Genomic DNA, 26934 nt, shown 5'->3' on the forward strand with positions numbered 1-26934 from the left:
TAGGATACAGCATTTTTTGAACATTGCTTTCCATAAAATCAATAAAATGAAAAATATACGAAATAATATACATGTACTGATTTCTTTCGAAAATCGACAACTATGAAACTATGAACCCTTCCCGGACACAAACGGTACATTGTAAGACAGGAAATTGTAGAGAGAAACAAGCCCTATAACATAGGGTACAGCATTTTTTGAACATTGCTTTCCATAAAATCAATAAAATGAAAAATATACGAAATAATATACATGTACTGACTTCTTTCGAAAATCGACAACTATGAAACTTGATCCCTTCCCCGACACAAACGGTACATTGTGAGACAAGGTTTTTTTCGGAAACTTGACCGTTTTTTAAATAAAAAATATTGTAATATTTGAGGGGTGATTTCACCCCCTTGAAAGTGGAATTTCGAAAAATCCCTTCTTATCGAACGTCTACACCCTAGAATCAACCAGTATGCCAAAATTGAGCTTCTTACGTTGAGTGGTATGAGCAGGATCGTGATTAATCATTGAGTCACTTAAGGGTTTTATATATTAGTATAGATATAGATTGAGTTATTTTTCATTTTACAGCATAAGTTCCTTAAAAATAAATTCCAATACACCCTATAAAGAATATTCATTAATTTCAAGAGATTTCCGTGCATTTTTCTGATTTGGTAATCGTACCATATAATTACCGGTATGATACAACGTTAGTACCGCTATCATTATCCGACATAAACTTGTAAATCGTCTGTTAGTAATAAACTTATCACAATAACATTATCTGTTGGCGAGTAGTACTACGCTTTGCTGGCGATACACCTGGTTTGTGCATAAAATTATGAAGGTGGGTGTGCAAAATAAAATATTACGGCGGATTATTTTTTTATTTTAATTAAACCACAAAGCCATGCAGGCAAGGAACGGCTTGTTGTTACTTTTTTAAGTATTAAGGGGAATTGATGTTTTCCTTCTTAAGCAGCTTTGTGGCAATAATTTTTAAAAATACGTTAAAGTGAAATATGTAGAGTTAGGGTTGTTTCCTGTTATAGTTTATCAAACACAACAAAGTTGTCATTTTATATCTATGTATACAAAGAATGTTTCAGAATTTGTATTTATTCGTGTTTTAATAGCCAAAACGAATACATAGATTCTCGCGACAGTTCTCGTGTAAAATTTATTTTTTAAGTAAAATAATGGATGTTTACGAAGTTCGTGAGAAAATTCAAATTGTAAAATGGTATTTCCAAAAACAGGCCAATTCCATCTTTACCTACTATATCAAGAGTTATTAATAATTTTGAAACACAAAAAGCCTGATATGTTAATTAATGAAGAACAGGAGTTAAAGCAAGTGTTCGTTTGTGCTACCGCGGATCAAAATCCCACGTTTTCAAGTAATCAAATTGCTGAGGTAACAGATTCTTCACCTAGCACGGTTAAAAGAGTCCTTAAAAAGAATGGATACCGATCGTATAAAGCGCGCAAAACTCAAGAAATTTTCCATGAAGACCAATTTCGGCGTATGGCGTTTTGTCAATTGGTAATGGAAAAAGTCATATTTAAATGAAAACTTTATTCGGCGTATAGTTTTCACTGACGAATCAAGTTTTCCTTTATTGAGTCAACATAACCCTACACAAGTACGATATTTTGGTCTCGGGAAAATTTGCACAGATATTTTGAGGTACGCACGCAATATCCTCAAAAGTTAAATGTTTGGGGTAGTTTTGTAGGGGAGCATATGATTGGTGCATTTTTATGGAGGGTAATTTAACTGTTGCAAAGTATTTGGACTTGTTACAGCAGCAGATTATCCCTAGAATTCGTGAGTTATTGGGAGAAAGGTTCCACAATGTCTGGTTTCAACAAGATGGTTGCCCTGCCAACAATGACCGTATTGTTCAAGAATATTTGAACAATACTTTTCCCAACCGTTTAATTAGTGGATATGGAACTATTTTGTGGCCCGCTAGATCACCAGATCTTTCTCCCAATGATTTCTTTTTATGGGGTTATGTAAAATCCAAAGTGTATGGTCATAATAGGGCTAATAATCTGGATGGGCTTCAAGTAAAAATACGAGAGGATTTCCAAACTATTAGCTCTAATATGTTAGCCAATGCCAGACGGGGATTTTACGACCACCTAGGCTTCTGTCTAGCACAAGAATGTGGTCTTTTTGAACACTTGTTATAACTTTTTTTTATTTACAGTAATATTTTATTTTTTTTTTTGGGTTTAGATAGACTACGTTCAAGGTAAGACCTTATATTTTGACATTTTGTCTTATTGATTTTAACTGACTGTTTTTTGTGTACTTAAAGAGGCTTGAAAAAGACATATACTGTCGAAACGTCGTCATAAAATAAAATAATGATCAAAATCTAGTAACATCTTTGCAACCCCAACGACCTAAAGCCAAGAATAAAAAAAATATATATAGTATTCAGGTCAAAGAAACGAAACAAAAAAAAACTATATTTATTATATAGTTTTTAGATAAAGATTTTAACATACATTTTGTACAGACACTAAGGAAAACAACCATTTTACTTCAAACTTAAACAATTATCCTGTTGAAGTACCCATTTCTTTTACATACTCGTCTTAGAATCTAGTTTCTCATGCCAAAGGTCATTCCTAAGCCACACACACACCATTTTTTATTCTGGTTCTTCAACTTTATTTCTAACTAGTTTTTTTTTTCGTATGAGGTTTTTCGTGTCATTTAACTGGTCCTAATTGGTGTATTATAAATATATATTTCTCTTTAGAGCCTTTTTGCCTTCGAGAGCCTTGTTATGGCGATAACGCGTTGTATATTGTCGATGGTGGAACGAGGATAGAGTATTTAACAAGATTATGGTGTCGTTTCGTGGACTGGAAAATTAAGATTAGATAAAAAAGGAGTGAATGATGAGAGATAGGATATAGAAAACATTCTTTCTATTAAGTGTAAATTTGATATCATAATAATTGTATTAGTTAAGTTTGTTAATTTGAAAAGAAATTCATTGTTTACTTTTTTCTTCTTAAGTTTTTTTTTCAAATAGTCTCTCCTCGAATTTGTGCTATTTGGTACGACTGATATGGGAGATGGAGGAACAAGGATAAGTTCCTAACCAAACATCTGTAAAACCGTCTCAGAGACTGGCTATTTTCAAAGCCCCGAGACTGTATGATGAGTTATAACTTAAGAAAGGGGGACATAAGTGTTGCCTTTTGAGTTTTGTTGATTTAGCTCGACAAAACTCACCTCCTTAACAACAGTTAAAGGACATGACTGTTACTATCAAAGCCACTACAAAGCGGGCGGTGACGTAGCTGTTAAGTAGCGGTATTCGTAGCTGTTAAGTAACTGCGACCAAAATGGGGAAAGATTTTGAGTAGCCGGGTAGTGTCTTGGGTAGTTTTTACCACTAAAAGAGTTACTATGATAAAGTAGCCTACTGGTGAATGCGACTTATCTGTTGAACTTTATTCGCAGCGACCTCTTCATGCAAAATCACATTTCATAAAAATAAATGTCATAATGGAAAATAATCATGGAAGCCATTATTATTTTTTCGTTATTTGATATTTACCGTGCGGTTTTAACGCCTTTTTTAGGTAAATTCCAGAACGCAATCAACTTTACTGAACAAAATAGTGGGTTTATATAACAAAATTTTCGAGCGCCTCTCAAAATATTTCAAATTATTATATTATTTGCAATAGAAACTCATGTTTGTAATTAAAAAATAATAATAATTTGCTTGAAACCGGGGTCAAACTTTAAAATATTGGTCCACCGTCAGAATATGGCCGTTTAATCCGAAAAAAACTTTATAGTTCCATATGCTTCCATAAAGTACCGGGAACAATAACATATGAGGCCAACCCTACCCAAGCAGCATTTGGACGTCGGGACAACGTTGTGTCACGCGACCAAACGTCGGGGCGCAACGTCGTCACAACCTCTTGCCAACCCTAGTCTGTACTAGTTTGGAGAATAATTTTTGGGTCGAAACGACGTTAGATACCGACGTTGGCTAGAAGCCTAATTTAGTACAAACTGCAACGTTGTTTAAAATCCTAATTCACAGAACTACAAAACTAATATGGCGTCTAAGTCGCGTTTTATCCTAAATTGGGATAATTATAGTAAAAATATTATTTTTATGATTTAGTTAGAGACATATGTCAGATGGCAGTGAAGGAAAACAAAACAAAAGTTTTTATGTGTTGAGGATGTTTGAAGATCATAATTATTGAAACACTTTAACCGACTCTGTAACTCGTTACCCAAGGCAAAAAAGTTAAACGCAAACAACTTTATTGATAATTGTATTGTTTCTACTTTGAAAATACTAATGGGCCTTAAAATTAAAGAAGTTTTAAAAATGTTCTTCATTTTTTTTTTTAGTAAAATGAGAATAATTTATTCGCAGTCGAAAAAATTGTTTCCGCGTGTTTTTTAGGGTCAAATATTTCAAGTTTTCAAAAAGCAGGAATTGCTATTTATTTTCCTTATTTAACAACATGGCGGCTTTCACTTTGTTGTTTTGGAGATTGAGATGGAGTAGTTCGAGTAGTCGCATACTGGACTAATAAAGTCGCAGTTCGGCCTTAACAGGTAGTATACTAGTCGCAAGATTGCCTAATTTAGTCATCCTAGAGTCTATCTTGTGCCGCCCTCTATAATCTAAATAAACGAGGGAGTGGATAAACTATCGGTAATATATGTCGATGTATATTTAAATTTAGTTTTATATGTATCTTTCTTATGTCTCATTTTAATTAAGTTTTTTTTATAAAAACAAAAACAGCACTGAACTGTCTGACTGAACAGAACAATGAAGTGAAAATTTAAGATTTAAGGTTATGGTTCAATACAGTTGCAAAAAAGTAGTGACTCGACGTCCTACCAACGTAAGAATAAGGAAATCTAAACAACGTTGGAATTAGTAAAACAGACGACGTTTGCATAACGTTGGAATAGGTCCTGAAACTGACGTCGGAAAACTCTATATTGTCCAACGTTGTAACTACGTTGTCCGAATCACCTAAAGATCACTTAAGCAAAAAAGGTTACAAGACAACGTTTATTCGACGTCGCAGAAGCTTCTACTTTGCTGTAGTACTAGTCCAACGTCGGCACAACGTTATAAAAACGTTTAAATTTATTTTAATACCCAAGGTAGGGAGCTAACTATTTTTTGTAACTAATCCAACGTTGTGTTTAGTAAACATGTGGTCGCAAGTCGTGAAAACGCTACTTGGGTACCCGTTTGGACCTTTAAAATCTTCGGATTGATAAAGTGACAATTGTAGCTATCCAAAGGCGACTTTATAGAAACAATAACTTTTTTGGAACTACATGGTCAACGATTCTTTGGAACGATAAAGTGATTTTTCCAGGAAAGTTCCCTGCGCCACTTAATTGGAGCGTTGCTACACTGATCGCGGTGGTGGCAACTATACATTCCATCGGTGCCACTATAACGTTCCGCCTTGTTTTTTGAAGTTATTTTTTACTTATTGTGCATTTTCTATTATTAGTGTTTCTATATTATTCAGAGCTACATGAGGTATAGAGTATTTTAACGCTCACTTTTTTAGCTCTTGTTTGATATTGTTGGTTTTCAAATTAATTCTCCTCTGACATTCAGTTTCACATGAACTAACACTCATCTACAGAAACAGCTTCAAAAATGTCTCAGTCACTATCTGATTTATGATGTTCATCAGTAGGATTATAGAAAGATGTAGTTTTTGTTTCTGATGTTGATGCATCGACTCGCAGTGATTCCTTTTGTTTAATTCTTCGGTAGAAAGTACTAGAATATCTAAATTTCTTTTTATTCACCTTAGGGATTTTACAAAATTTTAATAAAGCTTAAAAGCAAGTAATAGAAAACACTAAAACAGAGCAGCACACATATTAGGGTATATTAAGTTACGGTCACTATAAAGTAGCCGTTTTTGACCCCCGTGACTTTTTAGTGGCAATGGATGAGCGACGGCTACTTTATAGTAACCTAGGAAGGTAGCAGTAACCATTTTGCTACTTTCAATGCTACTATAAATTAGAAGTAACTAGGTGTCGTGGCCGCGACTACTCCGTAACTTAAATTGTTACTATAAAGTAACAAAAACTTAATGGAGGCATTATGATAGCACTTAGTTACTATAAAGTTCTTGGTCTTTTATGGTCTCATATTCGAAGACTCGGGTAGTTGCAGCCACTTCTTTAAATTGCATGTTTGCGACTTGCAATCGGGGTGTTAATTTTCCACTTTTATGGTAGGTAGGCACTGACTACTTCAAAGTGACTATTCCTTATAGAGTAACATTTTAAGTGGCAGAGTGGGCCTAGGAACTATACTTTAGGGGAAGTGACATTTTAAAAAGGACTGGAAACTATATTTCCTAGTTGGGATTACTACCTCTTTCCCGTTCAAAATATTCTAATAAGGTTGCGTTTAGTTGTTTTGCAACTATTATTAAGCTATCTGGTACACTTCGCACTTAAAGAGGTTCTAAAAAGAACAATGTTCGACTGCAAGGTCTGCTTGTAAAAAATCTGAAGCTGAAAGTATCACAAAACAATTCATTTAAACCAAAAACGTCAGGAAATAAATAAATGTGGCAACTGGACATTTTTTACAGCAGAGCTACCACCTGAATCCCCAGTTGGAAATTTAAATTCCAGTTAGTCAGCCCGGCGCCGAATATGTCCATGGTTGGCAACAATGAATTTAAAAATCGCGCCCTCGATCAAGTAAGTAAAAATTTAATTGTTATCGCCTTATACAATCTACTTCCTAAGCTTATCCAAACTTCGTTAAAAAAAGAAACAAAGTTTGTGTATTGTTTGAAAAAAGTTCAAACCTTATCTCATGTTTGCAATACCATCATATTACTTTATAATCTTTTTTTAGCGACACAAATTTAAAGTGGTTATTAATTAGACCCCCCTTGATTCGTTTTTAATCATTCGGAATATTTTATTTGTCGATCGCGTGCTCGAGGTACAAAAAGAACCCAAGATCGTACTGACGGAGATATATAAACACCTCCCAATGTAGAAAGTAATTAAAATGGTTCATTCGTTCGGACAGAACGGAGCAGGTGCACGTTATTATCTTAAACGTCTTCAAGTAGCAGGTGATTTGACACTTGAACGGTATTTCCTTCGTGCATAATAATATAAGTAAGTTGAGGGGTGATATAGTGGTACTACTAATAGGAAATAAACTTTTTTAGAAAGGTGCCTTTAATATTTTTTTTCATAGCAACTGTTAAAATTGCCTTATATCTATCAAAAATAGTAGATAAAATAGTACTTTAACCACAAGGGAATTACTCCGAACCAATGGGCACTTACCCTAGTATCCTACAGGCAGAAATCTACGCTATCGAGAGATGCGTACAACTTATCTTAGATAGGAACTATCGGAAACAAGAAATAGCCATCTTATCTGATAGTCAAACAGCGTTAAAGGCGATCAACTCAGTATCAATCAATTCGAAATTGGTCAAAGAATGCATAGAGAAGCTGAATAAATTAGGCAAAGAAAACAAAGTCCTCCTACACTGGGTGCCTGCTCACCAAGGGATAGAAGGCAATGAAAAAGCAAATAATCTAGCTAGGAAAGCAGCGAACACTCCACTAACTGAACCAGAACCGTTCTGCTTTCCAAGTGGTAACCAACTCAAGGCGGAACTCAAGAACTTGGAAGATTCCATCCGCAACCTGGAATGGAAATTTTCCAATGGTCTAAGACACTCGAAGAAGTTTCTGAGGGCTTATGATGAAGAAAAATCACAGATCTTCCTGGGTCTGAGTAAGAACAATCTTCGGATTGTCACGGGGTTTTTAACAGGACACTGTCTCCTCAACGAACACCTCAGTAGATTGAAACTAAGAAGAAACGGCGAATGCAGATTCTGTGGGGAAGATGGGGAAACACCAGTACACCTCATCACTGAGTGCGCCGAGATGACAACCATTCGTGCCATGAATTTTGGTACGACTGATATTGGAGATGGAGAACTACCCTCTATAAAACCGTCCCAGATACTGGCTTTTGTCAAAGCCCTGGGACTGTATGATGAGTTATGATTCAAGAAAGGGGGACACAATGGATCTGTAAGGTCGAAGTGATTAACCCCCCTCCCACTCATTCTAAATTCTAAAATTCTAAACCACAAGGGAAGATTAAATAATACTTTAACAGCGAGGATAGATTAAAAACTTTATTTCTTCTCGCACGTTTTTTCATTGCTTCCATGTTTAAAAATTTTTGTATTCCTTTTCATAAGTTATTCGGGATTTAAATGGAAGTAGTTTGGATATGGCGTTTATCGCCTCGGCCTGAATATCTGTTGATAATTTACTTATTTCGTTTTTTGAGAAACTTTGAGACAGTACCAAAATTGACCCGCAAAAATTTTCAAAATGTTGTCTAGAAGCAAATATATATTTCTCCCTAGAGTCTCTCCACAAACTTTCCAGTTCTGCTGGTTGATCGCTTTTAATGCTGTTTGACTATCGGATTGATGGCTATTTTTTCTAATAATTTTAGAAAATAGTTAGATTTACATAATCATTTTATTCAAAGACTCCAGACTAAGAATTCTGAAGGGCCTAAATAAGCGTATCGTCGATTTTTCTCTAGTAAATTTGTTGAATTGGCAGAGTATCATGGGGAAAACGCTCGAAGTGCATAACAAATTCCAACTACCACAGAATAACTACGTAGTTCCGCACCAAATTGCTATTAAACGTCGTCAGCGACACGACATTTACATTAAGGATCAATTAGATTTTCTACTTGTCGGTACGGCTGTCCGTCGTCAGCGTTTTTTCCGTTTATTTTCCGCAATTTAAGAAAATGGACAAGGAAAACATATAGGCCTTCCGCTCGCCACGCAGGTCTACGCCCCTTCGAAAACAATTAACAGTTTAATGTAATGCATAATTAGGTTAGGTTTTAAGTCGAATTGTATGTCTCGGTTAAGTACTTAATTGTCTTGGCCTCGTCCTTTACCCCGCCTCATCTTTTACAGGTTTCTTTGTGCGTTTCGTGAGTCATTTTAGAAGCTAAGTATAATTCCAAAGAAATAAATTAATCTAGAGGGGTTGTTGTGGATGGAATTCCCAGTAGAAAAGACCATATCACAACGTAGAGGTGGGAATTCTAGTTCCTTGGAAGGAACTAGTTCCTTAGTTCTAGTTCCTCCAGAGGAATTGTTCCTTGAACTAGGTCTTTAGTTCACAATAGTTCCCGACTAACATTGACATCCCCCTTGCTTGCTAATGTGTTTCGTTGTCAGGCAGAACTATTCACAGTATGATCTGTATAATTTTTATAATGTACGGAGATATAACGAGACGTGTAATTGTGTATGTTAAAAACATATATGTAAGTTTTATAGCAGATAAAAAAATTAAAAAAAAACTCTAATCAGAATTTAAAAAACTATATCACAAATCAATTGGAGCAAATATTACAAAAATTTTACGAAAAATTGCATTTTTCCTCACTTCAGCTTTTTGTTTTTGTCTAAAAATTCAGAATATCTACTTCGTTTTATAAGATATTTCTTAATTTTAGGGACCTAACGTGAAACATTCCCATAAAATATTTAAAAAACAAACTAAAAATCAAGAACAGTATTCACGACAATTTTCTGTGATAATTACGCGCCGGCTGCAGCAATAGACAAGGCCGAATCCATCGCCGTCGCCTTGTATTATATCTCGGATCTACCTACTGAATAGATTCCCGTGAACTAGTCTTTTAATAGTTCCTCTAGGTCCGGATCCTATAACATACGGCAGGCACTCTCCACGCCTGCCTAGCATCAATCGCGCTGGCTGATCCATACGTAAACTAGTCTTTTATTTAGTTCCTCAAGTTCCTTTAGGTCCGGATGCGATAACATACGGCATAAGGCTGGCACTCCCCACTCCTGCCTAGCATCGATCGCACTGGCCCGATCTGTTCGTACGTAAGCTAGTCTTTTATTTAGTTTAGTTCCTCTAGGTCCGGATCCGATAATGTACGTCTGGCACTCCCCACTCCTGCCTACCATCGGGCTACGCGCGCTAGCCGATCCGTCGCCATCGCATATTATTCTATATCGGACACAGTCTCGATCCCGGAATAGGTCCTGAAGAACTAGTCCTTTGAGAAACCAGGAACTAGTTCCTTTCATTCCGGGGTCGGAATAGTTCATTGGAACTAGTTCGTTCACGAACTACACACCTCTATCACAACGTGGTATACCGATGCTTACAAAACCAAAGCAGGAAGAGGGATAGGAGTGTTATCCCAGCATCCCTTAGACAGCAATATACGCTATCGAAAGATGCGTACAACTTATCTTAGATAGGCACTATAGGAAACAAGAAATATACATCTTATCTGATAGTCAAGCAGCTTCAAGAACGATCAATTCTCTAACTATCAATTAGAAGTTAGTCAAAGAATGCCTAAAGAATCTGAAAAAATTATTATATTCTAATAATTCTTAATCAATACGAATAGTTAAAATCCTTAAGTGACTGACTCACTGATTAATCACGATCCTGCTCAAACCACTCAAGTAAGAAGCTCAATTTTGGCATACAGGTTGATTCTAGGGTGTAGAGGTTCGATAACTTTTTTAAATAGTAAGGTAAAAGCCAATCTATGCAATACCTTAGTTTTGTTCCGTCGTTTTCTCACAGTCGTTAAGTATGGATGATATATACAGAATACAGAAAGTACAAAATTATTGTTTAAGATATATATTTGGTTTGCGAAAATATGATCATGTAGCACATACTTTTAAAACACTACATTGGTTAAATATGAAAAATAGATTTCTTTTGAATAATATTATATTATATCACAATATATTAATATCGCATAAACCAGTATATCTTTTCAATAAAATTCAGTTGAGACAAGAGGCTCATAGTATTAATATCCGTCATAAAACTAATATATCAGTTCGTTACCACAAAACCTCCCTCTACGAAACATCTTTCAGTTATTCGGTCTCAAAGATCTATGCTCAGGTAGATTAGAACTCACTTAAGGAGTTTCACGAGTATTTCGTTCAAGACCAGGGCTCGTTTATGGCTTTTCGAAGAGCAGTGCAAAGATGTATAAATGAGTGTATTTGTATTGTTATATTATAGTCGTTTAATTATAATTTCTCGATTGTTTGCGTTTTCTTTTTATTTAACATTTATTTATTTTGTTGTAAATTTCTTGTATCATTTTTTTTCTTTCTGGAGTTAAGTGGAAGAACAGAACATAATGATTTATGTTCTGAATTTCGCTCCATTTTCCACTGAATTTGTATTATTCTGTTATGTACATATCATTGTCTTTATTATATAATTACTTGCTCTTGTATTTATTTTTGTGGGAAATAAAGACAATTACATACATACATACATAACAAGGGATTTTTCGAAATTCCAGTTCCAAGAGGGTGAAACCACCCCTCAAATATTACAATATTCTTTATTTAAAAAACGGTCAAGTTCCCGAAAAAACGCTCAAACACGTATATTTTATTTTGTTTTTTTTACATATTTTAAGATTTTTTAAAAATGTATACAGGGTGTTTCGAAAAATCTGGTCATTGATTAATCACGATCCTCCTTAAAGCGCTTGACGTAAAAAGCTGATTTTTGGAAAACAGATTGACTTTAGGGTGCAGAGGTTCGATAAGAAGGGATTTTTCGAAACTGGAATTCTAAGGGGGTGAAACCACCCCTCAAATATTAGAATATTTTTTATTTAAAAACCGGTGAGTTTTTCGGAAAAACTCTTAAACACGTTTATTTTATTTTGTTGTTTTACATATTTTAAGATTTTTTAAAAATTTATACAGAGGATGTTTCATAAAATATGACCATTAAGTAATCACGATTCACGAGTTTAAAGCTGATTTTTGGCAAACGGATTGACTGTGGAGTGTAGAGGTTCGATAAGGAGGGGTTTCTCGAATCTCAAATTCCAAGAGGGTGAAAACGCCCTCAAATATTACAAAATTTGTTATTTAAAAAACGGTTAGTCTTTCGGGAAAACGCTTGAAAACGCATAATTTATTTTGTTTTTTTTACATATTTTGATTTTTTTTTAAAAACCATACAGGTTGTTCCTTAATCACGATTCTGCTTAACAGGCGAACGAAGTCGCGGGTACACGCTAGTGTTACAATAATTGACTAAAAACTACCGCAATATTTATAAAAAAAAACTATTAGGGTACCTCTACGGTTCTCTGTTTCTCTGAAAGTGTACGTATTTATATTTTTTCATACTTATAATATCAAACTCAGTGAGTCTTTCCGTCTGTTACCGTCCGGCATTTTTCATCGTTATACGCATTAATTTGACAGGCTAGATCGCGCATATTTATGTGTACGGGCCCTTACGGTATTCGTTTTGTTCCCACGTAGGCACCGCGCGAATGTTTGAGGTGTTTTCGCTGTTTTTTTCCTGTTTCTTTGCGACGCGTCGTTGTCCCCTTGGTTGGCTGTTGTCTTATTTTTTTATTGTAGCGTGTGCAGTAATTTTATTCTAGATTTTTTGTATAGACCCGTTGATACCGTAGGCAATTTTTTAGGGAAAACTTTGACTTTTTCTCCCATGTAATTTGCAGATTTTAAATTAAATGGGAGGGGGTAAGTCCGAAAAGATTAATTCACGAGCGATGAAATCACGAGTGAGTTAATTTGAGACGATATGAGACGATAACAAATAAAAAATGGCAAAAGCCCAGGAGAAGATCGTATTACACCTGAAATGCTGAAGATGGGCGGAAAATCATTAGTGGATGCCGTGGAAGTATTGTTAAATAAATGTCTGATGGAGGGTAGAATCCCGGACGCATGGAAAAACGCAGAAGTTGTGCTATTATACAAAAAAGGAGATTTTACAAATATAGAGAATTATAGACCAATAAGCCTTCTCTCGCATCTATACAAGCTCTTCACTAGGATTATCAACAACCGACTGTCTACGAAACTAGATTCCTATCAGCCAATAGAACAGGCAGGCTTTCGAAAAGGTTTTAGTACCATCGATCATCTACAAACAATTAAAACAGTCATTGAAAAAACAACAGAATACAATATACCTCTACATTTGGCCTTTGTAGACTACCAAAAAGCCTTTGACAGCATCGAAACCTGGTCATTTCTAGCTGCAATGGAGGACGCGAGAATTGATTCCAGATATTATTCCATTATTAAAAATATCTATGATAGTGCAACCTTCCAAGTTAAATTAGATGATGACCTCAAAACAGAAAAAATACTACTCGGCAAGGGCGTGAGACAAGGAGATACCATCTCTCCCAAGTTATTTACACTGGCACTGGAAAATGTCTTCAAGAAATTAGAATGGGAAAATAGAGGTCTAAACATCGATGGGGTACACCTTAGCCATCTGAGGTTCGCAGACGATATTGTCTTGCTGAGCACCGACATTCAAGAACTAAACACCTGCTAAATGAGCTAAATGACCAATCCCAGAAAATTGGCTTTAAAATGAATTTGAAAAAGACCAAGATAATGAGCAACAATATCCATAACATTACCGTTGACAACGTTATTATTGAAAACGTAGACCATTATATATATATTTAGGTCATAAAATCAAGCTGGGCAAGGAAAACCAAAATACGGAGATCAAACGCAGGATCCATTTGGCATGGGTAGCATTTGGAAATATGAGCAATATTTTCAAGGATAAAAAGGTGCCCATGAACCTAAAGAAAAAAGCTTACGACAGCTGCATTCTACCTGTGCTTACGTATGGCTTAGAGACTATGTCAATTACTCGAAAAACAGCAGAACAAATACGAGTAGCACAAAGAGCCATGGAAAGAATCATGTTGGGAGTCAATATTAGAGAAAAAAATACGGAATACCCACATACGTCAAAAAACAAAATTAATAGATGTCGTTAAAAGAGTGGCAAGTCTGAAGTGGCAATGGATAGGACATGTGGCAAGACAGGATTCAGACCGATGGCCCCAAAAAGTAATCCTATGGAGACCTAGGGGAACAACAAGAAGTGTGGGCCGACCAAAAAAGAGATGGGTCGATGACGTCAGGGCAGTGGCGGGAAGACAATGGATAAGATTGGCTAGAGATCGCGAAGCATGGAAAAACCTAGAAGAGGCCTATATCCAACACTGGATGGAACTAGGCTGAGAAAGAAAAAAGAGAAGAGATGAGACGATAATGCAATTTTATCGTCGTGTATGAAACAATTTTTTTTTCATATAGCCAGTTATGTTTTAAAAAATATTCAGAAATTATTATTTCAAGGAATTTATTACGAATAGAAAAAATATTGTGCTGGGTTGGCGTTGGTTTCTATGTAATTTGACAAATAAATAAAGCTGTCTCTTTAGTTGTCAGTTTTGAGTCAATATTTTTTAATTCACTTTCGTGTCGATTGCTGATTGAATTGGGGCCAGAAATGGCTCAAAACGAAATAAGTAAATTACCAACAGATATTCAGGCTGAGGCGACAAACGCCATATCCAAACTACTTCCATTTAGATCCCGAATAAATAAAAAAAAAAGAAAAGGAATACAAACATTTTCAAAAATGGAAGCAATTAAAAAACGTGCGAGAAGAAATAAAATGTTTAACCTATCCTCGCTGTTAAAGTATCATTTAATCTACCCTTGCGGTTAAACTACTATTTTTGATGGATGTAAGGCAATTTTAACAGTTTTAAAAATATATTATTATCTCAATTAAATCTTAAAACCAATACAACAATATAATGACAAAAGAGACCAAACTATTTAATTCAAACCTTCGACTTTAGAGCTCAATGCTTGAATATTTCAGTAAACAACGCTTGTCCGCATAAATATGTATCCATTAATGCCTCTCCCAACATGTAAAATATTGTGTAGTTTAAAAAATGCATCGAGATTAAATTGCAACAAGCCGAAACAGTAATGCTCGCTTCAAAATTCGGTCGACTAAATTATTAAATTGTTGTGTTGTACAAGCATTACTGTATTATTAAAGATTATTACGTGAAATGGCGAGCACTGGATGTATAATTTATATGTATAAGTTCATTGACTAAATTTGGTCTATATGTATATACCGTTATATTATTGGGCCACGTATAATACTCAAGTCAGTAACCATCAATTTGAAGATAGTCATAGAAGAAGCTGAACAAACTAGGTCTCTGTAAAACCGTCTCAGATACTGGCTTTTGTCAAAACCGTGAGACCGAAAAATAATATAAAAAAAGAGAAATAGTATTTTTCAAAATAAATTGAAGCATTCTTTAGCCGTAACAAATAACCTGCAATGACCCCACGAGAAAGAGATTTTAGTGCATCTCTCCGTTGTTGGCGATTATTAGCGAAAAAGATGAAAAAAGGTAAAAAAAGAGCGTATAGCAAGCCGCAGCCCGCCGACCATAACTAATAGCAGGTGTCATGGACGATTGTTTGAGATACTCATTTCGATTAAAGGCTCGAAAAATAAGCTTTTAATTAAAAAAGGAACGTTTTTGACGTTTCACCACCGTATACGCGTTCCGTATTAACTCGCAATCTTGATAATAATAAGTTTTTCGCTGTAAAAGGTGGATATTCAACTGTACCACATATATCATCGCTTTTAAACCACATTTTCTTTTAAATTCCTATCGTTTTTAACTTTATTTTTATCAAGAAATTTATTTTATGCCACTGAAGAAGTGGATGGCATAGATGAATTAGCTGAAGAAGTCTGATATTGGGTTAGAGTGAAGCTACAGTACCAAAAAAAAAGAGATTTATTTGAATTATTAAAATCTAACTATGTATGCAGCTCCCTGTATATTATCCATCGACTTCGTTCGCGTCGAATTAATCATTTGTAATGGTGATGATAAAGCAAAGCAAGAATTTCCATTAACATACAAACTGGATAAAATTTTCTCACATTTATGTCAGCATGAGAAAAAACAATATGGCGACATTATTATATAACTTGGTAATATTTGAGGGGTAGTTTCATCTCGTTGGAATTTGACTTTCGAAAAATCCGTTTGCCAAAAATAAGCTTTTTACGTCAAGCAGTTTAAGCATAATCGTGATTAGTCAATGGTCATAATTTATGAAACACTCTGTATTTTTTTTTAAAAAATCTTAAAATATGTAAAACAACAAAATAAAATATACGTGTTTAAGAGTTTTTCCGAAAAACTCACCGGTTTTTAAATAAAAAATATTCTAATATTTGAGGGGTGGTTTCACCCCCTTAAAATTCGAGTTTCGAAAAATCCCTTCTTATCGAACCTCTACACCCCAAAGTCAATCCGTTTTCCAAAAATCAGCTTTTTACGTCAAGCGCTTTAAGCAGGATCGTAGTTAATCAACGACCAGATTTTTCGAGACACCCTGTATACATTTTTAAAAAATCTTAAAATATGTAAAAAATAAAATATACCTACGTGTTTAAGCGTTTTTCGGAAACTTGGTCATTTTTTAAATAAAAAATATTGGCTGGTGGTTTCACCCCCTTGGAACTGGAATTTCGAAAAATACCTTCTTATCGAATCTCTACACATGCTCTACACCCTAGAATCAACCTGTATGCCAAAATTGAGCTTCTTACGTTGAGTGGTTTGAGCAGGATCGTGATTAATCAGTGAGTCAGTCACTTATGGATTTTATATATTAGTATAGATTACTTTAAAACTATTCTTTCTATTCAGAACAAACCAAAAAATTAATATATCGAAGTTACAATTCAAAAATTTCTTCAAATATCCTTAAAAATAATATGAATTATCATTGGTACATCCGTCGATCCTACATAAAACCGGCACGATCGAGGGACGTACCTCGAAAATCGGTTGGCACCCACTGCGATCTCTAGGGAATTCCTAGGTATTTTCGTCCGCCAGCGTTGTCGCTCTGACCAGCCGCAGTCAAATACCGTCATGGCGTCGAAAAGTTTATCAATTGAGGAAATTCATCAGTTTTTTCGCGAAAACGGTGGCAAAGTAAAAAACAAAGATGTTGTCAGGCATTTTAAAAAATACCTCACCGATCCCGCAACGAAAGGTATGTGCTTTTTGGCCCGTTATATTCACTAACTGCGTTTTATCGTGCTTTGAAGTGTTTGTTTACGTATGTGATATAACACCAACTACTTGTTTGATTGTTATGGAATCTTTTCGGTTGGTTTTTAAGGTGTTTATGTTTGTAAAAGGAGTCTTGGTTTAACGGTAAAGTACTACAATAGCTGTTACGAGCGGTGAATTCTTAATAAACCTTTTTTTCCTTAACAATAATATAACCTATATCACATGTATTGTTGTGACTCACATTCAATCAAGTAGGTAGATATAAATAATATAAATAATTTTTTGTGTGGTTGACGTTTTTTTGGCAAACTTATTTGCATATTCAAGCTGTGCGAAGCAGGTTTTGTTTTGTATTAGTTGGAATTGTGTCAATACCTAGGTATAACATCATCATCGAGTGTAGTTATTACAGAATACTTATTAATAGTTTTATTGCTTGTAGTTTGATTCAGGTATGTTATTAATAATCTAGAAAATCTGTGAATTAGGATATTTTTAATGAGAACTATGTAGGTACTTCGTTAAAACTGGTTTTGCAACATTTTAAAAATAGTTTTTTACGGTGCTAGTGCTCTCTGTTCTATATTTTATTTAAAAACCTTTATTCATTCTAATATTAAAGTATTTTGTAGCAAAATTAGTTTGCTTTCTTGTTGAGGTAATCAATTTTTATGAAGTGGTTGTGTTATTTTAATAGTAACAAACATCTAGTTATTGTAAATCATATTTTTAACCATTATTTTTTTAAACTTCAAGGATAGCTGTGTTTTTTTGGAAAAATGAATACAATGATATGGCACACTTTACACTTTTTTTGTTTGGGGTCCCTTAACAATAACAAAACTATTTAATTATTATTTAAAATAATTTCAAGTCCGACTGTGGTTTTTTAAATTATTTAGTCTGATTATACTCATCGCAACAATATTGAACAGCGCTAATTAACATTGAATAAGGAAAATCGTGGCCAATTGAAAGATTCAAATAAAAAATATCCAGGTCAGCAATTTAAATATATTATTTTTAACTTTTAAAATTATGAACCCTTTCCGGACACAAACGGTACATTGTGAGACAGGAAATTGTAGAGAGAAACAAGCCCCATAACATAGGATACAACATTTTAATGAACAGTGCTTTCCATAAAATCAATAAAATGAAAAATATACGAAATAATATACATGTACTGATTTCTTTCGAAAATCGACAACTATGAAACTATGAACTCTTCCCGGACACAAACGGTACATTGTAAGACAGGAAATTGTAGAGAGAAACAAGCCCTATAACATAGGATACAACATTTCAATGAACAGTGCTTTTCATAAAATCAATAAAATGAAAAATATAACTTTTAATTTTTTTTATTGTGAATTTGAAATCTCAGTGTATGATCTAATAATATGCATAATATTAATCGTAATTTTTTAATCGTTATTATAAATAAATCAACTTTTACAAACTAGTTTCTAATGCTCTACATGTTCGAAAGGGTTACCACCCTCCCTATTGCACAAATTTATTTTTCTTTCAATCTTAGTTATAGCTCTTTGAACATATCTTCTTTATTTTACCACCAACTTTTCTTTTTTTTTCAGACGAAAATCGAAAAAAATTCAAGGAATTCGTCAACCTTCTTGCCCACACTAAACAAGAGGCCGGCGAAAAAATCCTCATCCTCAAAAGCCAATACAACACCTCCAAACTATCCCTCACCTCCCGTACCTCCTCCACTACCTCCCTTACATCACCACCACCCTTACGCGACCCCAGGAACGCCATAGGCATCCCCACATCACCTTCCACGCCTCCCAGGCAACCTCCACCTTACCGAAACCCTCCTCCCGTTGTTTCTCCCAATTCCTCCTTCGATTCCATTAGTTTGAGTTCGACCTCCACTGTGGACGACCGTCCACAGGCACCTCCAAGACGAAGAAGCGGTTCGGAGGAGAAGAGGAACGTTTTGCCTGGCGGTGTGGTGTCGTCTTTAGCGGGAAATGGTGCTGGTAAGGAGGTGTTGAGTGTGAAAGAAAGGACGCAACAGTTTAACAGGATGGCTTCGACTGAGGAGGAATTGACGCCTACCAAGACGCCTAAAAGTGCTGAGAAGGAAAAGAAAAAGTCTAGGGTAAGTGGTATAATAATATTTATTTTGTACTGAATTAATGCAAGCTTATATCGTCTTATCATAGTTTAAGGAAAAGAGTAGTTGCACTCTCGCAAATATTTTCTGCCAGTTTTTGCAAGCTGGCAGGTTGCAAAGCGTTTCAGTTGAATTGCTGTGAGGTTCGAGCGTTGCGTCCGAGCACAGGGACGGATTGACAAAAAATGAGTGCCTTACTGTATGCTGCTATTAATTGTGGAAATCATTCAAAAAATTGTTCTTTGAATCTTTTTAGATTTTCATCGGATGTAAATCGGCAAAAGCTGATAGTAATTATCAATTAACATTTAATTATATTTGTTTATTTTAGAAGCTGAGATATTATGTAATTAATTAAATGTTATTATTTTTTTAGCATATGTGCAGATTTTAAAAATAGTTTTTTAGATATACAGGTTGTCTCAAATATGCGCATGAAAATATTTTTTGGTCAGGGGATTTTCCATAAAATTTTCATTCCAATAATAATTTACAAGATAATTTATATAAATTGGTTTTTGAAACAATTTTAGAGTAAATATTTTGTACATCTAAAGTCTCCGCAAATTATTCATATTTTTTAATTGAAAGAATTTTATAATAGCATAATCTCTTATAAATTTAGTGGACTGTATTTTTTTATGTTTTTTTATTTATTTTTTATTATAAGTGGTCGTAATATAACAATATTCAAAATATAGACAAAATATTGAGTTTATATTTGAGGGAAGAAAAGTGCTACCCCTAGCTTTAAACCACCGTAAATATACAGGGTGGCCCATTAGTTCGAGGAAATTCAATATCGTCGTCGTTGTCGAAGATGTGAAAAAAGTTTTATTCATATGTTTCAAGGTTTATAAACACACACAGGGTGTCACAAAAAAAGTTATGGTAAAGTTAGTTTGATTTTTTTTATTATTTTACATCATTCTACATATATTATTCTATATTGGGTATTTTTTATGGCGTCACCTAAATCGCAATATTTAAAATGGTATATCTCAACTTTTTTACATACGACATTCTGTATATTATTTTTCTGTCAGGTGCAGAATTAAAAAGTGAACATATTTTTATTAATTTAAAGTGTTTCTAAATTTTTACCGCTGTCGCAGATATTCGCAGTATTATATTACATATGGCTCTTTCAACAGTAAATTTTTTTCAAAGCCACCTAATATGATCTTTGTCTATCTTGTCTTGTCAAAAAATGTTCACCTTTTAATTCTACATCTGAAAGAAAAATAATATACAAGGTGTTGCATTTAAAAAAAATGAGATACAACATTTTTTAAATATTACGATTTTGGTGACGCCATAAAAAATATCCTGTATACGATAAAGTAAATTTTTCTACACGAATTTATTCCGATATCCTTCATGTTTAAGAAAACATAGCAAAGTATTAATAAAGTTACATATATTCACTCTAGTTTTTTACCACTTTTCGTATATAATGTTTTTAACCGAAGTTTTAGTAAATAAGAAATAGATTGGCAACACCGCAGTGTGCTTTAAATAAAGACAGTGTACTATAGCATAATTTTATGCCGAATCCAGTTATCTACAGAAAATTAAACTTGCTTTGAATAAAAAAAAAGTCGTAGAAAATCTCTTTTTTCCGCATTTCTTCCCATGAGAAGATTTTCAGATACAGAAGAATTGTTACATACAGTACGTCTGTCCGTTCTGTAGCTACGGGGTATCCGTGAGAGGGGAAACGATATTCTCTCGATGTTTTTCGTAAAAAATTAGACGACGCGTCCCATCAATAAAAAATTCGACAAATTTGCAAGTAGCCAATAAAATGAGCGGGCGGAGCGATTTTCGGTGACGTACTCGTCAAGTCGACGTATAAAATATATTGCTGATTATTTAAATGTTTTTTGTCCGCATTCCTTTCATAGACACAGATCCAGCAGACGTACTGTACACGAAATGTGAAAATATTCTGTTTTCAAGCAAGTTTTTACTCGATGATCATTTTTTTTATTATATTTTATTGTGAACTCATATTTTCCTAAATACATATCTGTGAAACTATGGCGAGTGTCACGTCTATACTTTGCCTAGTTAATAGACCACGACTATACAGCTACGTCGTCGGCTACGGAGGCGAGAACAAGGTCATATAAAGTGGCAGAAAAAGAACAAAGGATTTGACAAAGAGTAAAACTACTAGTTTCCTTATACTATGGTCTTATCGAACTAAACATGTAGTGATATACAGGGTATTCCATTTAAAAAAATTCAACTTCATATTCTGTACGTTTGGAAAACTGTAAAAACTTCATAGGTAATGTGTTTCTTTTAAAGAATATTTAAGCCTCGATCGGTCTAAAGCTCTTTAAAGAAGCAAAGCCTGTTAAAAGCGGGACAAAATGAAATGTTAACGTTGTAACTTTAATCACGACCCTCGTAGAAAAATTGAGATAATTAAGGTCCGATTTTCGTATGATGCGCGTGACACGCACGCCATTTTAAATCATATCGAAAACTATCCCGAACACACGCGCGGCGTTCCCGAGGGACTAGACCGACTAATAAATGCACTATTATTGCCGTTGTCCGAATTAAAATAATGAGCAATCGAGCTGGCCATTTATCCGACGATTAATTTTAACCGGTTGTCGGTGACAAAAAGGCCGAAACGAGTTGTCACAACTCCGTAGTGCGAGGTCCAATGTAATATGTATAATTCTGTAATAATGATTTTTTTATATTTTTATTTTACTTTCTTGGTTTTAGGTCAACAATTAATTTTTCTGTTATTTCATCAACTACATTTATTTTAGTTAATATTGGCTTACCTTTCGACCATTTTTTTGGCCTTTCTTCATCAGAGTCTACAATTACATTACACAATATTTTAGAACAAAAATTAAAAATAGCATAAAAATATTTTATAAAAACATTTTATCAAAAAACAACCACGGAAACAAGCATTTAACAAACAGCTCGGTTGCAAACTTCAAAAAAATATATTATAAACATACAGGGTGAGTTTCCTACGATGTTCTCTATGGGTATTTCGGAAACTACTGGAGATAGAGAGTAGGTTAAATGGGGAAAGAATTGCAGTTTTGTGGGATCATAAATATGCGCCTTTCAGATTTTTGAAAAAGTTCATGGCTTACTAGATATTTCGAAAAAAAAAACAAATTTTAGCTATTTTAAAAATTATCCCTAATTCTATTATAATCTATTTTAGACAAAAAGTTTTTAGATAAAAGTTGTAGAAAATCACATCCCTAATCAGTTTGTGTCCTCAGATTTTTTTCTGTCAAGTCTGTCATTTTTGACATATGACACAAACATATATGTTTTTTTTTAATGGAAACCATAATGGCCATGACTTCATAAAAGCGACATCAGCGATATAAGCTATAATATGTTTTTTTCGAAAAAAATACCGAGTTATAAGTAGCCAATTCTTATCATTTTTAAATAATTTCACTTAGTTAGCCATGGAAACAAGATCAATCGTCGTGAAATGTGAAACTGATGTCACTTCCAAATTTTGTAAATAAAAATAAACGAAAATTTTAAATACGAATTTTTCAAATGAAGAAAAGCGTGGAGGATTATTGGTTCAACTTTTCCTGGCCATACATTGTCGAGGATACGTTAACCGGTAAACGTTACCTACGTTTTTTAGAGAACGGTTTTCAAGACATGTTAGAAAAGTTAAATTTAGATACTTGTGCATCAATAGAGTGGTTCCAACATGACTTTCATTATGACACACCACCCCCACACAATGAAAGAAATGTTAAAAATTATTTTAAAAAAATGTGTTTATTTATTTAAAGTTTGATACCCTCTAGGGGACAAACAAAGCACTTTTGTATAGTAGTTCTATGTCCACGGAATATTGGGACACTCTGTATATTGAAAAATTTTAAATTCTTCAGACAAATAATGTTTATTTCTTGACTCTTGTTTCACTTGCTTTAAATTAGGTACTTAAAAAGCTATTTGTTTAAAAAAAAATCTATGTAGAGAGTACCTCTAGTAAAAATATATTTAAAATGTGCAAGACTTCCTAGAGTCCAAGAGACACTAAGACTACCTCATAATAGACTACTGTTCTACACCTATCAACTGTTAAAATAAGCACATACGACCCCGATCTAATGCACTTATAGAACCGAACCATCAAAAACAGCAAGGCTCATTATTTGTTCTTTCGAACAAGTGTCATCGACTGTATGTTCGCGGACCGTTGTAAAATTTCATTTTAATTTCATTTAACCCGGCCTGATGATGACAGTTGTTGATTTACAACCCCCAGCCCGAGTCTAAATAAAACAAAACAGTTGTGTTGGACTTATAATATGATCTATATATTGTCAAAATTATGATTATGTGCTTATATAGGAACAAAAAAAACGTTATATAATCTTGTCAAATAGTATACTAGAATTTGGATACCAAAGCTTGAACAGGGATCCTTGAGGCACATATCAGATGATCCAACCCTAACTTTGATACGACTGATGTCGGAGATGAAGAACTAACCTTTGTAAAACCGTCTCAGATACTGTTTTTTTTTCAAAACCCTGAGACTTGTATGATGAGTTATAACTCAAGAAAGAATATGGACAATCTATACTAATATACAGGGTGTTTCAAAACAAATGCGAAAAACTTCAGGGGGTGATTCCTTGTTCAAAATGAAGGGTAGTTTGCTTCATAAACGTTGGGTCAAAAGTCAACCATTAGGGAGATATCGCGGTACAAAGATGGCGGAAAAATAATGTTATTTTTTATCTTGAAAACGAAAAGAGATAGACTAATGAAATTTTATGGAAGCATTACTGTTATGAAAACACACTTTCTGGTAATTTTTTCACTTTTTTAAAATGAGTGGAAGGGGTCAACCCCAATAAACTACCCCTATCATTCTTGTTAACGAAATTTAAAGAAAAATCTTATCAAACACATGCAAAAAAATTAATTTGGACAGTTCAGTTTGTTTAGAAACTTTTTTATCTCTTGTATTTTTTTTATAAAACTCACCGATTTGAAATTAAAAAATAAAATGTAAAGCATTAACTATCACAATTAATTTTTTTTGCATGTGTTTGATAAGATTTTTCTTTAAATTTCATTAACAAGAATGATAGGGGTAGTTTATTTCAACCCCTTCCACTCATTTTAAAAAAGTGAAAAAATTGGTAATGCTTCCGTAAAATTTCATTAGTCTATCTCTTTTCGTTTTCAAGATAAAAAATAAAAACATTATTTTTCCGCCATCTTTGTACCGCGATATCTCCCTAATGGTTGACTTTTGATCCAGCGTTTATAAAGCAAACTACCCTTTATTTTGAACAAGGAATCACCCCCTGAAGTTTTTCGCATTTGTTTTGAAACACCCTGTATAAAATCCTTAAGTGACTGACATACTGATTAATCACGATCCTGCTCAAACCACTCAACGTAAGAGGCTCAATTTTGGCATACAGGTTGATTCTAGGGTGTAGAGGTTCGATAAGAAGGGATTTTTCGAAATTCCGGTTCCAAGAGGGTGAAACCACCCCTCAAATATTACAATATTTTTTATTTAAAAAACGGTCAAGTTTCCGAAAAAACACTTAAACACGTATATTTTATTATGTTTTTTTTACATATTTTAAGATTTTTTAAAAATGTATACAGAGTGTTTTGGAAAATCTGGTCATTGATTAATCACGATCCTGCTTAAAGCGCTTGACGTAAAAAGCTGATTTTTGGAAAACAGATTGACTTTAGGGTGTAGAGGTTCGATAAGAAGGGATTTTTCCAAACTCGAATTCTAAGGGGGTGAAACTGTCCCTCAAATTTTAAAATATTTTTTATTTAAAAACCGGTGAGTTTTTCGGAAAAACTCTTAAACACGTATATTTTATTTTGTTGCTTTACATATTTTAAGATTTTTTATAATTTTATACAGGGTGTTTCATAAAATATGACCATTGAGTAATCGCGATTCTGCTTAAACTGCTTGACGTTTGAAGCTGATTTTTGGCAAACGGATTGACTGTGGGGTGTAGAGGTTCGATAAGGAGGGGTTTCTCGAATCTCAAATTTCAAGAGGGTGAAAACGCCCCTCAAATATTACAATATTTGTTATTTAAAAAAACGGTTAGTCTTTCGGGAAAACGCTTGGACAAGCATAATTTATTTGTTTTTTTTACATATTTTGAAATTTTTTTAAAAATCATACAGGGTGTTCCAAAAAGTTGGTTAATTTCTTAACCACGATTCTGCTTAAACTGCTTGACGTAAAAAGCTGATTTTTGGCAAACGGATTTTTCGAAAGTCAAATTCGAACGAGATGAAACTACCCCTCAAATATTACCAAGTTATATAATATCGCCATATTGTTTTTTCTCATGCTCGCATAAATGTGAGAAAATTTTATCCAGTTTATATGTTAATAGAAATTCTTGCTTTGCTTGATCATCACCATTACAAATGATTAATTCAACGCGAACGAAGTCGCTGGTACATGCTAGTAGATCTATAAAGCCACTGTGATTAACCTCCCTATAAATTCTACATTCTATCTATTATTCGACCTAGTAAGTCTCTTACATAAAAAATAATTGTAAAACTTGCTCATTATACTTCAAAAACCGATTTAAATTTTATTATGATAATTACATGACTAATCCAAATACTTTTCGTGTTGTGCTCCATTGAAACGAATGTTTGAATAATAAATGGATTTCATTAGCATCGAAATAGACCATTATTATTACTTAATTATTTATCTGTCATAAATATTTAAGCATGTGTACGATTCAAATACGTCCAAACACATAATATATTACGATTGACAAATTAAAACCATACTTGGACCATTCCAGTTCATACAAATAGCAAAACTTAGTTACGAAAAAAAATATCGAAAACTTTAATAATATTTTATGGCTATTTTTTTCTCATAATTTGTCCCATTACTAGACAGCTTAACACCGTTTTACAATACGAAAAAAAAACGGTTGTAAAAGGGTGCGCAAATAGGTTTAGCGTATTTTTGTGAAAAAATTGACATTTTTATGTTCGATTCCATTTGCGAAACACGCAAAAATATTTGGAAAAATATAAAAATTCGCTGATTTATCTTTATTTAGAAGGGGCGATGCTAATTCTACAGATATTACAAAAAAATCCACAGAAATAAAATATATCCAAGTAAAATGTGTGAAAAAGATGGGGATTACTATTATTTGAACACGAAACATGAGGTATATATTTCAAAAATTCAACCTTGCCTTCGAACTACAGGACAAATGAGTCCTAGTAGAATCCGGTATATTGTTATAACTGTATCAAATAATGGTATATTGTTTTATTAGGAGTAAAAATGATACTTTTTGTGGCTATGCTGTACGTTTCACATTATATGCGAGGCAGAAAAAGTAATTTTTACCCCGAATAGAACATGCTTTTTTTTTTCAAACGCCACAAATCATTTTTTAATCAATTTCAAACGTTCCAAATAATACAAAAAGATTAAAAGTAATACCTCGTAAGTAATTATATATCGAGAAACTATGGTTACGCTTATTGAATTTGACACTTTTATGTCATTTTAATAATATATTTCTGTATTTTTGTGCTTAGACTTTACTTTTATGCCTAGGCGTTAAAATGACTTTTTTATATTATCAATCACGTCGCAAAAAT

At 33.8% G+C, this 26934-nt stretch overlaps 1 protein-coding gene across 4 annotated transcripts in view; it reads left to right on the top strand.

Moving 5' to 3' along the window:
* The window catches only part of LOC115891191 (ankyrin repeat domain-containing protein SOWAHB), a 329208-nt gene that overhangs the window by 194747 nt on the left and 107527 nt on the right, over window positions 1-26934 (top strand). For 3 of the 4 annotated variants that reach the window (XM_030911600.1, XM_030911598.1, XM_030911599.1), the window contains exons 1-2: window positions 16950-17091; window positions 18713-19242. In XM_030911600.1, the coding sequence (XP_030767460.1) occupies window positions 16968-17091; window positions 18713-19242 (654 nt within the window). In that variant the 5' untranslated portion in view covers window positions 16950-16967. Of the gene's footprint in view, window positions 1-16949; window positions 17092-18712; window positions 19243-26934 lie in introns of those variants that run through there. The other variant, XM_030911602.1, reaches the window with a different exon arrangement.

This window comes from Sitophilus oryzae, unplaced genomic scaffold, assembly GCF_002938485.1.
Source record: "Sitophilus oryzae breed Bouriz unplaced genomic scaffold, Soryzae_2.0 scaffold_979_pilon_pilon, whole genome shotgun sequence".
NCBI classification, from domain to species: Eukaryota; Metazoa; Arthropoda; class Insecta; order Coleoptera; family Curculionidae; genus Sitophilus; species Sitophilus oryzae.